A 15,587-nucleotide genomic window follows, 5' to 3' on the forward strand; every position below is an offset into this window, starting at 1 on the left:
GACGTACTGTATGAAGCGTCTCTCGCGTCTTGAATGGTAATGACTTGAGGCGCAAGAGAATCAAGAATCAAGAGGGCTGTATTTGTCACTCACTGATGCAGGTACAAGCTGTGAAACGTGGGTGGGATGTTTTCCAGCAGAGACCGTGCTAACACAACAATGCAATATAAAAACAACATAATAAAAAGGGGGGAAAAAAGGAAAACATTCTTCGACACACACACGCACACACACACACACACACACACACACACACACACACACACACACACACACACACACACACACACACACACACACACACACACACACACACACACACACAAGCCTGCATGCATCTTTTAACCAAAATACATAACTTACCCTACCTTTTAAGTGGTTAATCGATACAGGCTTCTCGATTATTCGATTAGTCAGGAAAACGGATCGTTAAAATAATCGCTAAGAAAACAATCGGCAGAGATGTCCTCTTCTCTCAGTCTTTGTGTGTTTTTCCCTCTACGCCGGACCCCCTTTCATTCTCTCTCTGCACGCATGATGCCTCCTCAAAGGTTAATAGACCCCACAGTCTGATGTCCCGGGCACCGCTCTTTTCACACATTATTCCAAAATGTCACAAGTGTGAAGGATCAGTGTGTGTGTGTGTCCTTATCATAACACATCATCAGGCTAATTGTTTTGTAACAGCCGTGTTTTGTTTTTCCCGTGCCTCGTATGAGCGTCCATTCTATCATCCTTGTGTAATGGTATCGGTATAGTAGGGTTAATGGGTTGAAACCTCAACATAGCCTGCATGTGCCCCTGACAACAAAGGCCGGGTTTATACTTTGTTGCGTGCTGGTGTCGTGAGCTAGAACATGGCTGATCTACAAGGTCACAAAGCGTCGCAGCGCAACACTTTGTGAGCTTGTAGATGTAGATTGTCTTTTTTTCTGGCGCACGACACAAAACATATTATATATCAAACCCTTAGATACAACAATACAAAGAAAGAACACGCTGACATTGAAACTATAATGGGCAGACAGATGCTATAAAAGCCTTTGATGTACCAAGGATGGATTTTTGTAGACTAGAAAAGACCCCACTAAAAAAAAGTCTTACTGCATTTTAGGGAAAAAGAAAAATGTAATCTTTTCTGGGTCGGATTAAAGGAGATGCCTGTGTTTTGTGTTTGCTAAAGGCAGTCATAATTCTAGTAATATTTCAAATTAAATTCTCCAGGGCTTATCTTGGCATTGGATTAGGTGTATTTACAGCTGCACTTGGTGTCTGGGTATTGCCATGTAGTGAGAATGAGACAGAGCCTGTGTGCAGTGGCAGAAAGTAACTCATGTACATTTACCCAGGTACTAGTACTTGAGTACAGTTTTGAGGTACTCTCACTTTACTTGAGTGTGCCCATTTTCAATACTTTATACTTCTACTCGAGGTAAATGCTGTATCATTTGCTCCATTACAATTATTTAACAGGTGTAGTTACAAGTTACTGTTGATTTAGAGTATATTATTATTACAAAACACACAATGAACCAATGAAACCCTCTTTTATACTTTTTCTATTTGGAAATAGCAAATCTACAAGCTCCTAATGTGCCGCATTGTGAGCTGCTATTTTCAAAACATTTTGTCTTGAAAACTTTGAAAATGAGCTTGCAAAATCCTTTATTCAGCTTTATTATTTCATTTGTATTAATTTGAGGGGAAACAAGCCACAAACCATTGACAGTACATTTTCAGTTTCACTTGAGTTGCTCTTGGTTGAATCCACAGGTTTTCAAAGATTGCAGGCTCGGTAATTAACCACAAATATATCGAAACCGAAACCAATGAATCGACAGGTTATTTTTTGTACCTTTTACTATACTTTGTTGTGCAATGGTGGCGTATAGAAATAGCGATAATAAGCAATCTACAAGCTCACAAGGAGCTTGTAGATGTGCTATTTTCACTATTAAAAAATATATAATTGTTAATTACTCGTAATCGAGGCAAAAGTGTGTACTAATCATGACATTGATACCACAATGAATCGCCCAGCCATAGCAAACATTCACAAAGTCCTTTCCTCTCACCTCTAAGCCGTTTACTGTAAGTGCCTTCATTGCATGATCATACTGCAAATAGGGGCTTGAGAGCTAAATTAATTGACTCTGCGAGAAAAATGTGTTTTCTTCTGAACTGAACTGCTGTTTGTAGTAATAATCCCAAGCATCATTCTAAAACATCTTTATTAGAAGAGATTTTGATTAATTCAAAACAAATATTAATGAATTCATCCCTGCGGAATTTCTGGATACTGTGAATCCTAGCAAATGAGCCGTCTACAAAACAAAACCCACACGCACCCCCATGCATAAAAGTATAACTGTAGGCCTATAATGTTCATACATAATACAGAACTAATGACTCCAGCAAGGGTTAGGTGAGATGGAAATTATTCTCTGTAAAAGATGTGTGTTTTTCCGAGATGCGAGAGAAGTTGTTCGCTCCCTGGCGGATTGCAAGCCGCCGTTATGTAAGCTTAATGATAATTGGCTCGCAGTAATGGCTCAGAAAATGCATTCTTATTACTCTTTAAATAGTTTTTAGACTGTTTGGGCTTACATGGATGTTAATTACGAGAGAAGGGTCTTTTAACCTATTAAAACCGGGAAAGCATCTGTGTCATTTTAGATTTAAAAAATAGCAGATACACAAGCTCATACTGTAGCGCGCCGCTTCGTGTCATGCTATGAGCTCGTAGATCTGTTATTTCTGGGGGAAAAAAATTAAATATTTCTTATCAGCTATAATTGGTGCTTCAGATTGTATCCCTACATCATATAAATCGGTACACAGTATCTCTATAGTCATGTGATCAAGACGGAGCTGTCCGATTTTTCATATTCCATCCTGACTGGAAGGATCCCGCCCTCGCTGCGATTGCAGCCAATAGCATTAATTTCCGGTTGCATTTGGACCGGATATAGAAAGATGGCGGATTTGAAATCGCTGAATAATAGGCTTAATTTACGGTCTATAGAAACCAATGGCGTAACGTTGTCCAAAGTTTTTTTTATTCCATCCTGATTGGCTAAGATTGACATCTAAAGTTTGCCGGAGTGGCCCGTTTTGAACAAAATGCCGCCAATCATGAAAGCAGCGTCCAATTGTGTTGAAACTTTGCACGTGCATTCGCACTACGTTGAGGAGCAAATGCCACCCTTTTAACATTGCCCTATTATAGCGCCACCAGGAGGCATCGCGACATGTTGTGAGCTTGTGGATCTGGCTATTTTCACTACTTTTGTGTGACACTCTTTTATGATGAAGTAGGGCATTACTTTATGAAAAAAACATGAAATATGAGGTTTATGCCCGACAGCAACGAAATGCTGCTGTTAATCAATTGATTGACAGATACTTTATTGATCACAGAGAGGATGATATTACTGCATGGACAGACTTTTACTTTCAACGCAGAGTATTTCAACACCACTTCACTAAGAGTACTCCGCCACCTGATGAAGATGTATTGACATCGAAACACTGTCACGTTATTTGCTCGCACCCTGTAATTAAAAATTATTTAGAGTTTGCTCCAGTGCCTTTCTTCTTCATTACTCCACCACTGTTTGCATGCACTGAGCCGAGTTCCCTGTGATAACCACACGCACGCAGCTGAGGTTTCCCATGTTACTTAACCTATATGAAAGTGTCACCTGCCCCATGCCTCTCCATGCTGTCTGTATAGTCCTTGACCACTTGCCACCCGTCCCTGAGGCGTCACGGAGAAGCCAGCGTGGAGGGAGTCCTCAACCAGCTGGTCCTTGAACACCTGCAGCTGGCACCTCTGCAGTGGGGTGAGTCCTGGCTCCCTATAAGAGCCCTGCCTATGTTGTTTGTGTGGGTGCTGACGCTCATGTGTGTGCATAGATTAAAGTTATCAGTCTCCATGACTGATTCCAGTCATTTTTAAATGTTTTATGGTCATGATTCACCAGGAGCCTGGATGGCTTGGTTCCAGGCTTAAAATCATTTATATTATATTTTCAGAAATCTCTCTGGGATAGATAGCTATACCCTATACCTAAACAACATAATAATTCAATATATTGTGCTAATTGTTCAGGGAACAAAGTATGGAAGACTTTCATGCTGTTTTCACAAATCACGGATTGAGACCTTTCAGTTCTGAGATTTCCTTTTGCTCCAACGATGTTGGAGCGTGTGTGTGTGTGATGTTGAGTGTGTTGTGTAAGAGGCACACAAGTGTCTTTCTGTGTGCGCATTTGTTTATCCTTTTGCATTCTCCCGTCGAGGACCAGCACGCCTGTCTGTGGGGACACTCGTATTTAAACAGAGTCACAGTTGTTTGACAGAGCACTTCATAGTAAGCAACTCTGCTTCCAGGATCGATTGTCTGGTTGTTTGCTGTGTCAATCGCAGTTTTTTGGGAAATGATGTTGCATACTGTAGGCCAGTGGTTCTCAAAAAATGGTATGTCAAGGACCCACAAATTCATATGTATTTGGCCGCTGACCCCCATTGGAAAAGAGTTTGAGCCAGGGACATTTTTGAAAATGTGTCTAAATTATTCAAAAAGTGTCAGATATGATTTAAGTGGTTAAACTGATTTTGATGCCATATCAACGAATTTAGCTGGGGACCCACTGGAACCCCATCAGGGACCCCCTGGCACACACACTTTGAGAGCCACTGGCATCAGCAACCAGTGTCATACCTGTTTGTCTGTTTGCCTACACGTTCCTAGTGCTGGTCTCAAGCCATGTTTTTCATTTGCATTCATAATGGGCTATGGCTTATTTTGAGAGAGCTGCTGAAAGCAGCCGGGGATACGTCTGTGTGAATCATTTAGGGACACAGGGAGAGAATTTATGGGAGCTTTATTTTTTTCCTTCTTTCCTTTGGCCGTACCATCTGTGATCATCCTCTGAAATCATTTTTGATTCACTGGAGGTGTTTATCCCATTAAAACCGGGAAAGCATCATGTGTCATTTTAGATTTTAGCCATATTTTATACTTTGGCTATTCAACAATAGCAGATATACAAGCTTGCAGATCTGCTATTTTTGAAAAATCTATATATGCATCAATTTATGCAAATCTTTGAATATATATATATATTTTTAAGTGAACATTTTTAACTCAAATCTTTGCTTCTGGGGGTCCCTGGAACAAAATATTTTGATATGGGGGGTCCACGGCCAAATACATTTAATTTTGGGGGCGCTTGACATGAAATAGTTTGAGCACCACAGATTTTTCAGAAAACTGTTAGGATTTATAACATTTGTAGAATCGGCCTCAGGTCTTAAGGGGTTATTATTATCCACAAAGCCCCTGTGGTGGTCTCCTGGGTCATCCGGTGTTTTGATTAGTCAATTGGGCCCTCTTTTGTACTTTTGTGAATAGAGCGAGCGAGAGAGCAATCTGTGAGGTGGAATGGCACATTGGCAGGGGTCTGGGTTTTGTAAAGCGCCTATTGAGATAGATGACTGAAAACACTTTGACGTGTTCGCCCCCAAATAAACACTTGGAACCCTATCATCCATATTTCTGGGGGGGAACATTCACTGAAAATGGCAGATACTTAAGCTCACAACGTGAGCACGCGTTATGTGCTTATAGACCGGCGGCTATTTTCGGCAGAGAGATTTGGTGTAAAGCCTGGGATGTCACACTGGCGGCAAACCTTTTTTTTGCGCCGTTTTTTCTGCATGTTATGAATCTCACAACGTTATGAAATGCAGTATCCATACCCTGTCCTTGGAAACCACAATAATCAACCAAATCTTACTCATAATGATACATGATGATAATCATACGAATAAAATAGTCATAAACTAGTCACATTACAGATAATAGATTTAGGTTTCCATGACAGATACATCTCTGGCTGGGCCCTGTGTGCGGAAGCCTGGCTGATGATGAGGCCGTTGGTTTGTGTGTGAGCGCGTTAGAATGCATTTATCCGGGTTGCCAGGACTATCACAGGCTCAATTAAGGGGCATCCTCCAAGCATCTCCCCTGTGGCTAAAATCATTAGGCCAACCGGATGCTTTTAATGTTCTTAGCAGCTCTGTTAGTCCTCCTCGTGGAGCGATTCCATGCCGTATAGTCACGAGGTTCCTTTGCACTGGCGCCTGAGCTGCAGAGCCGTGGTCCTCGAACGTTTCCATGTCAAGGACCCCCAAATTGATATGTACTGTATTTGGCTGCGGACCACCATCTGAATAGACTTTGTGCCAGTGGAGCCCCATAAGAGAAGATTTGTGTTGATGAAAATGTTCAAAATGATTCAAAAATGTTTCAAGATTTAAAAAAAATAAATAATAGCTGAAGTATAAAATATGGTAAAAGTGGTCCAACAGATGTTGATGCTATAGTAACTCATTTAGCTGGGGACCCCCTGGATCCCTCTCAGTTACCCCTGGGGGTCCCCGGTTGTAGACGTCCTGTAGACGTCCCGGTATTGATAATGGCTTGTTCCAAAAGTTTGTATTCGGAGCCTCCGCACAGTTTCTCCAATGATCGAGCACTTTTTGGAGAGCCACTAGCCTGGTTTCCAGAGCCCATAAATCGGCATTCATGGGGCCTGGATCCAGGATGCACCGCTTAATTGTAAATCATGTATCTTTACTGTAGTTTTATGACTCTGTAAAGCACTTTGGATTGCCTCGGTGTATGAAATCTGCTGGACAAATAAAGCTGCCCTGCCTTGCTTAGTAAAACAAACAGAGAACGCGACCAAAACACATGATGAGCACACTGTTTTTGAAAGGTGAAACTGAAAGAAATTGTTGGGTGGAAAGTAGGGATGCATGTGTGTGACTGACCCAAATGTTTTGGGGGGATATTCTACTGTTCTTAACCTCTTAAGTAGTCTTACAACTGTACTTTGACCACTTTTTCTGTCAGAACTGTCTACACCAAATCTCTTCAACAAAAATAGCCAATCTACAAGTTGCGATGCATTGTGAGTTTGTACGCCCCCCAGAATACAGCATGGACACTGGGTTTCAAGTGGTTAACAACTATGTATATTAGAATATTTGAAAGCACCCCACCAGGGAAATAAATAGAACGGATCATTAAAATCAAAGGATATTACAGGTAAATAGGCCCTTAATCCTTCAGATCGTTGACTGGCCCAGCCGACCGACAGTAAATCAAAGTGACACCATTCACCCTTGCAGCCTGTAATAACAGCATTCTATTGGCCTAGCAACCGCTTTTCATAAACAAGCACACACAACACACCGGCTCGATTGCACACCTTTTAGATCACAGAAGCCCAATAGAAGCCGGCTGGAGGACCAGGTCCGGCCCGCCAGAGCCAATTGCCTGGCCCGTACCGACCCCTGTCATGACATGTTATAACGTGCACAACGTGTCCAATGAAATGCCTGATGCCACTTTGTTTGGACCTCACCCATGGTACAATTGGCCTACTACAGTAAAGTAACGTCTTTTTGTGCATTTTTTTGTAGACCTGCCCAGTGCTAGTCGCCGGCTGGTCACAGAACATCAATAACTTGATGAGAAAAAGTGTCAAATGTGACTGCACTGATCAGTGGTTCTCTAAGGGGCCCACTTTAAAATCTTGAAAGCATTCGCGGACCGGAAAGCATTCTTGGCTGCCGTGTTAAGTGGTCAGATGGGTGGGCAACGCGCATTTTCATAGCATGTTTATTTTAATGATCTATTGATTGTTTTCCGGCTTATTGGATCAGGGGAACGTAGTATACTTTAAGTTCTTGTTTATCGGTGTCACAGTGAAAACACAATTTTCATAGTTTTAAATATATGTATATATTTAGTTTTACCAACTATTTGGGGGGCTATTTGGGGGCCCACTATCAACATCCTCACGGCCCACCAGTGGGCCCCCGGGCCCACAGGTTGGGAATCGCTGTATACTAAATCAACATCTGCACAAGAAAGAGTGCGACAGCTGCGTAATACCTTGAATGAAGTGCTTGTTTCATGGAACTTCGCTAGCTTTAAGAAGCCTTTCACTTAACGCCGAGTTAATTAAAAAGTGCTCATTTGATATGGTTGGCGAAGTTTTAAGTCAGGATGAGAGGAGTCCAATAAAACGGTGGCGGAGCTCTATTAAAACAGGTGCCTGTGTGGGATAACGTGGCAACAAGGAGAGTATAGAGGTTTAATGGAGGAGTGTTTTTTTTTTTACAATCAATGAACTCACCGATTTGAGGAAAGCAGAAGCTATTTGGGTTAGCTCATAATTTGAAGTCACAAACTGAATGTGTGTGTGTGTGTGTGTGTGTGTGTGTGTGTGTGTGTGTGTGTGTGTGTGTGTGTGTGTGTGTGTGTGTGTGTGTGTGTGTGTGTGTGTGTGTGTGTGTGTGTGTGTGTGTGTGCGTGCGTGCGTGCGTGCGTGCGTGCGTGCGTGCGTGCGTGCGTGCGTGCGTGCGTGCGTGCGTGCGTGCGTGCGTGAGAGAAAGAGAGAGAGAGGCTGGCTGCTGTGTATAAATCTACATTACTCCTCAAGTCAGTCTGTAACCCCCATGTCCAGGGTTGCCAGATATTATAATTTCCCCGCAAGATTTTATTTGAAAATAGCCGATCTACAAGCTCACAACGCGTCGCGATGCGACGCGTTGTAAGCTTGTAGATATGCTATTTTTAAATAGCTGATGCATATGTTAAAGTGCTCATGTGGCCCTTAGTCGCTTCTTTTGGGCTGGTTTTCCTAGACCTGGTTGCTTGTTTCTCTCACAGAATCTGGCAACACTGCCCATGTCCAGCAAAAACGTAAACCTTTTAAAGAAATGGTTGCTATACTGGACTTACTTAGTTTAAAGAGTGCCTGTTATACTTGTGTGACCCTCCGGTTAATAAAACATCAACTGATGCACAAACTTGGACACATCATCATCAGTGTCAGAGCTACACTACTGAATGCGCTTTACCCAATCAAATGTAGTGGGTGGGATTTACTGTCTCTGCGCTCCCTTCCCACTGAAAACAAACCGAAACTCATTTAACAATAGCGTCCTTGGAGCAGACAAAACCACGGAAAGATATTCACATTTTAACTTGCTCCATTCAGCTCGGCCCAGAGCCAAGTGAAAGAGTAAAAAACAGCAGATGGCGCTGTTTTTTATTCCTTTTTATTTGGTGATGGGTTCCTAGATTGGTGATTCTCCGGGGCCCCCAGGGGTAATTGAGAAATTAAGGGTTTTTAACTCTTGAGAGTGTTCATGTACGCTCTCAGAGTTAGGATATTAACGCGTAGATTGCATTCAGATAGAACATTGTATCAAATGGGGGTCTCTCTCCTTCCATGTACCGAACGCGTCTTGCTTCCTGTTTTAAACACTACGTAAGCACAGCTTAATTATATCCGGCGATGAGCCAAACACAACCTGGCAGTACGTGTGTTATAATCTATGACTAATCAGTAACACTTTTATGAAGCCAAGGGGGGAAACCCAGACGCATGATATGAAGTCAATCTTCTCTGTGTGTCCGTGGTGTGTCAGTTTTGTTGGATGCATTTAACCATTGTCACGTGTGGGTTAGAATGCGTAAAGAAATCCTTCTATAATACGTTTCCCAGCTTGAGTGATTCGTGCCAAAGTGAAACAGACACATGCGTAACATAATTACTGTATGTAAAGCAGAAATAGCTGAATAGACAAGACTGTGCACCTCACTATATATATATATATATATATATATATATATATATATATATATATATATATATATATATATATATATATATATATATACGCTAGGTTGACTTGGTCCAAGTTGGCGGGCAAGACACATCGTCGTTGACACCAAAATGCACCGCATGCTGATTTTGCAATCGACTCACACCCCCTTACTTACTGCAGGGGGTCATCGACGTTTTTCTTAGCAGAGAGAGAGAGACATGAAGCAGGGACCCCCTACTATGTATTGTATAAAATGATGTTGCATAGATTTCATGGATAGCTTCATAGACGTGTTTGACAGCACTATCATCAGTGTTGTGTAAATGAATGTTTTTTGAAAGATTTGGAGGCCCCCCTGTAGTAACTTACTGAAGTGAAAATATTTAATGCAATACTTTTAGTGTATATGAGTTTTTCTATATTGTGGTATTGCTAGTTTTACCTAACCTCTTAAACCCTAGCATCCGTATTGCAAACTAATGTTCTCACGCACAAGAACATTAGTTTGCTCTTGGGAGAAATGACCTTTCCCAGGCTTTCCTTTCCCACTGTGGTATATTACCAGCAGGGCTGCCAGCTGTGCTGAGCACGCTGCACTGCACTTATAGGTAATGAATTGACTCCATGATTGAATCCACCTGCAAGTTAGGGCTGTCGTCGCCATCACCACATTTTACCAGAGGATTAATTGTCATTGTATATAAAGACAGTACAACGGGTTAAAACAAAGCGCCAATTGGATGACACAAAACAAGCCAAGGGCTTGTTTCCATTGTGTTCCATTAAACATTCAACACTCAAACATGCAGCTTTGTCTTCAGTGGTTTGGTGATGCCAGTGTGACTAGATGACCAGAAACTAGACATTTATAATGCTACCGTATGAATGAATAATTGATCACATAGCTTCTGTAGTTTCCAATAACTGGAAACACATGGAAAGGGCTAGAAACCACTTTGGGCTTTTGTGTTTGTTTTGCAGTTTTATTGTTATTGAATGCAGAGAAAGAGAGCTGGAGACATTAGTAGATGATTTCCCCTCAGAGTAGGGTTGCCAACATCCAGAACTGGAGAAACGCGCGCGCGTGCATGGTTCCCCCGTGCATGGTTCCCCCGTGCAGCGCGCGCGATTTTTTTCGGGTTTCCCGCGGATAAAGTTACTTTTTTTTGTTACTTTATTTCGGTTTTAGGGTTAGGGTTAGGGTTGGGAACAGGCTGACATGCCACACAAACAATGATGCCGTTCCCACCGGAGAAAATCTCACACACACACACACAAGCACTCGTGCGAGCACTGTGCCTGCCCTGTCAACTGAGCGGTCCTAGCGCCCATCTCATAAAGCACACAAACACGCAGCCAGACACTGCAGTGTGCGCAAACAGAAATATATTTTTTATTTTTCCCTTTACACCGGAGTCCGGGACAAACAAAGTCCCGTACGGGACACGCCCCCTCAGAGGCCCTCTCACCACCACACCAATGAAGCCGTAATACTGTAGATATTCACTACCTGATTGCAAATAAACAATGGTGGAAAATATAATATAATATAATTTGATGCCAATACTTTTGTGCTTTTACTCAAGTAACATTTTGAATACAGACCTTTTTACTTCTAGTGTGTTATTGTTACTTTCTCTTAAGTAAAAAACTAAACTAAACAAAAACACCGCAACCAAAATAAACAATGCAAGTCATCTCCCAATTAGCAGCACATTCTTTCATATTTGCTGAATTTCAGTTTGAGTTACAGAGGAGGGTTGGAGTTCATCGATCGAGTACCGACTACTTTTCTGCCCCACCTCCTATTCTCGCATTAAAATGGAAATGCATGCACTCTTCATTGTAAACACAAATATGATGGCGAGAGAGGGAGGTCTTCTCTTCTCTATTCAAGCCTTACAGTACAAAGCCTTTCTGGTCTTTGAGATGCTGATGTCTCACATTTAATTTGTGCCGGTGTAGGGTTGTGTAGTCGTGAATGCAACGCCACTTCAGAGAACGTGTTTACGCTTCGGTGGGCAGGAAGCATCATTTTTTTTAATGAGTGCTTTTATGGAAATCACTGGGGACCCGTAACGCAGGCTCATCATGCCTGGAATCAAACAGGTGATGTTGCATTTATGTTGTTGTTGATGCTCTAACTGACTAAGCTATACCAGTGTGCCCTAGAGAACAGTGGTTCTCAAACATGTTCATGTCAAGGACCCCCAAATTGACAGTGTACTATGTTTGGCCACGTGGACCACCATCTGAAAACATTTTTGTGCCAGGGACCCCCCCACGTGTTTGTTTTTTTCTAAATGATTCAACATTTTCTAGATTTTTCAAGATCTCTAAACGCTCTGAATTGCTGGCAAGTGTAGCTTTATGCGATGTTCTAACTCTGGCAGTCAATGAGTTAAAGATATATATTTTCCACTATTTTCGCCTAAGAGATTTGGTGTAGCGGGGAGAAAAAAAGAGTGGAAGTATAGAGCCCTGGGGAACTCCAGTCAATAAATTATATAGGGTTATAAGTGGTTATAAGTAGTTTCCTGCTGACATAAGCAGACTGTGAGAAGCTCTGTCATTGGTCCAGGAATACGTGCCCACTTGCGACTAACCAATCAGGGTCCCTCTCGTTCGGATCGATTAGATTAGATCATTTTAGCCCCGGGTCGGCCGGTTCATGCACCAATGAGCTGCTACTGACAGAGCTTCTCACAGATAACAGAATAGGCCTCAGACTGCGGCCCCTAGAAGTGTCACAGAGACTAGATTTCTTTAGGAGGCATTGTTAGTCGTTTGAATATAATAAAATACAATTTAAAAATAAAAAGAAGCAATTGCCAAAAAAATCTGCTTACCGGTATGTCAGCAGAAAACTGCTTACAGTACATCAGCTTGAATTGACAGCGTGCAGCTAAGTCGTACCCTAGCCTGGCACCAGACAAATCTACCAGTGCAAAAAAAAAAATTGCCTTCTGCGATTTGGGTCTGGCACCGCTCAGTTGTGAATCCATTTCCTGCTCCCGAAGTCTGGGGTGACCAATCAGGGCCCAGGGACCAGTCTCAAATATGGGAGACTGTAATTGGTAGTTGGTTGTAGGCCTAACCAATTGCATCCAGAGCCATTGTTTTGATCCCGCCCCTTGCAAAAAAAACGTCCTCATAGAAGCACCAGACTCATATCCACGCAGTGATATAGTCTGGCTACGCGAGGCTAGTCGTACCCCAGCTCTGTTGCTGGTTGCAAAAAAAAAGAATGAAGCATAATCACACTTATGTACCTGGCAACAAAACAAAAAGTGAAAAACACTTTCTGTAATAGCTCGGTAGAAAAGTAGCATTAAAACGGTCGACCGTACAGAATACTGTGTTAAAATGTAGTCTCTGTTGGCCTTAGTTATAAATGGCGCCAGCTAAGTTTCACAAACACTCTAAATGGAAACAAACTGCCTTAGTGAAGAAGTACTTTAATTTCTTATTTTTTTGTTCAGCAGGCCTAGGGTCTGGCTGGTTTAATAATGTGTGACAAAGTATTGTTGCCTTCTCCAACACCTTGTGGGACACCTTAACCCATTAAGACCTTTGGCCGATTCCACAAATCTTCTAAATCCTTAATCCTGATTTTCAAACCTTTTCATGTCAAGGACCCCCAAAATTATATGTATGTGGCCGCGGACCCCCATCTCAAAATATTTTGTTCCAGGGACCCCCAGAGGCAAAGATTTGAGTACAAAAATGTCCCTTAAAAGTATATACAGTACATATTCAAAATGTTCAAGATTTTTCTAAAAATTGCAGATCTACAAGCTCGTAGCGCAGCACGAAGTGGCGTGCTATGAGCGTGTAGATCTGCTATTTGTGAATAGCCAAAGTATGATATAATGGTTAAAAGTGGTGACACGAAGATGACACTCGAAATGACACAGATGCTTTCCCGGTATTAATAGGTTATGGGACAGATTGTCATCTTCCAAATCAGATGAGTCAGAGGTAGCGAGGCTGGAGAACCGTTATCTCCTCCTGCAGTTTAACAAGCAGGGGACACCATTGAATCATGCCTCACTGTCACCAATACAAACAGTTAGCACACACACTGTAATGCTATTATGAGTTTTAAATGGCTTAAACCCATTATACTTCGTTGACCGGTGGTCCCCCAGGCCAGGGCTCTATACTAGGTCCGCTAGTATTTCCTTCTACACCAAATCTCTTTGCCGGAAATTGCTCATCTACATCTTATAGATTTACTTTCACCGAATATTAGCCCCAGAATAGGGGTGCCTTCATGTGGTAAAATAAATTACGTAGGTAAGTATATTATGAGATACAAACTAGGTGCTATTAACGTCATACAACAGTGAAAAGACTAAAATTAATTAGAAAAAAAATTGTAAATTGAGATTGACTGTTTTAAAGGAGACATCCGTTCATGTTATCTTTGATATGTGGCAAATCACTCACCAACGTAGAAATGCCCATTGAGTTACTCCACAAATCCCCCTGTCGACCCCCACCGTTGGCATAATAGGAGGCGCGAGCATAGCCCAAATTCGCCTATTTTAACACATGCAAAGTCTGTTTTTTTTCTCCTAGCACTCATTGTGGAGCCCCATGAGACCCTTACAGGCGATGAAAGTCCCGACAAGCTAACCGCTAATAACAGAACGAGCTAACGCTGGCTGCTTATCTCTCTGCCTGGCAACACCAGGTTGCCAGGTTTCGGAGAGAAACAAGCAACGAGCGTTAGCTCGTTGCTTGTTATGTCGCTTGTACAAGACACTCTTAGTGACAGAACAAGAAACTGTATGATGAACAACAGGGATTCAAACCTGTGTCTCCACCAAACATCTTAACCGCTAGCCTAAAGGGGATCCCCCCTTGGCAACCAACCCCCCCCCCCCCCCTCCCCCCTTGGCCCAGGGAGATACTAGGCATTAGGTCTTCAGGCAGTGACTCGCAGTGATTTGTGTTGATACAGAGGAAGGTGGTGGTGCAGAGGTCCCACTTAGCTTCACACAGGCTTGAATGCCAAACAGGTGGCATCGTTAGTTGCTTTAGCTTTCTTTTTTTTTTTGCAACCTGGTGATATGTAAATAGCCCCATTAATTAAACACCCTCATCTGACACTTTGATTAAAGGCAAAGGCTGAAGCTCGTGTCGGGAGTCTCCATGCGCTGCCTAACACATTAAGACCGGGAACGCATCTGTGTCATTATTTGAGCTATAACCATTATTTTATACTTTGGGCTATTCAAAAATAGCAGATATTCAAGCTCAAGCTATGAGCTTGTAGATCTGCTATTTTTGAAATATCTTCAACAATTTAACTCAAATCTTTGCTTCTGTAGGTCCCTGGAACAAAATATTATACAAATGTTCGCTTAAATATATATTCAAAGATTTGCACACATTTTCTAAACATGACAGAGATGCGTTCCCGGATTGGATGCGTTAATAGAGTGTTGGTAAACAAGCAGTCACCTGGCCAATCACACCCCCAGCCCTCCAGGGCCTTGACTCTTGGCTAGTGTGTGTAATGCTTAATGCCGGCCTAAGTAACGGTGGCCTAAAAGGTTAGAGATACGAGTTTTGTAAACGAAAGGTTCCGGGTTCGATTCCCCGGACGGGCAGAAAAAAAAACTCGGGGTGGGGAAGTGAATGGCCACCACTTAACCCCTCCTCCAACACAGCTGAAGTGCCCGTGAGCAAGGCACTGAACCCCCAACTGCTCCGGTGGAGCTGATCAGTGGCCAACAGTATTTAAGACTGTGTGGTTGTACTGGGTCAGCTCCCAGGTTTTAATGTGTCTGTGTGTGTGAGTGTGAAGCAGGATGTTCCTGAGAAAGATAATTCGTTTTCAGCGAATCTCCCCTGAGTAAATAAAGGTTAAAAAAGAAAAA

At 42.3% G+C, this 15,587-nt stretch overlaps 1 protein-coding gene across 3 annotated transcripts in view; it reads left to right on the forward strand.

The window, feature by feature from the left end:
• The window catches only part of trappc9 (trafficking protein particle complex subunit 9), a 325,308-nt gene that overhangs the window by 202,089 nt on the left and 107,632 nt on the right, over positions 1–15,587 (forward strand). For all 3 annotated transcript variants that reach the window (XM_084081382.1, XM_084081384.1, XM_084081383.1), the window contains one exon: positions 3,754–3,845. In XM_084081382.1, the coding sequence (XP_083937508.1) occupies positions 3,754–3,845 (92 nt within the window). The remainder of the gene's footprint in view (positions 1–3,753; positions 3,846–15,587) is intronic.

The sequence above is a fragment of the Gymnoscopelus microlampas genome (genome assembly GCF_963454915.1).
Source record: "Gymnoscopelus microlampas genome assembly, chromosome: 15".
Classification (NCBI taxonomy): Eukaryota; Metazoa; Chordata; class Actinopteri; order Myctophiformes; family Myctophidae; genus Gymnoscopelus; species Gymnoscopelus microlampas.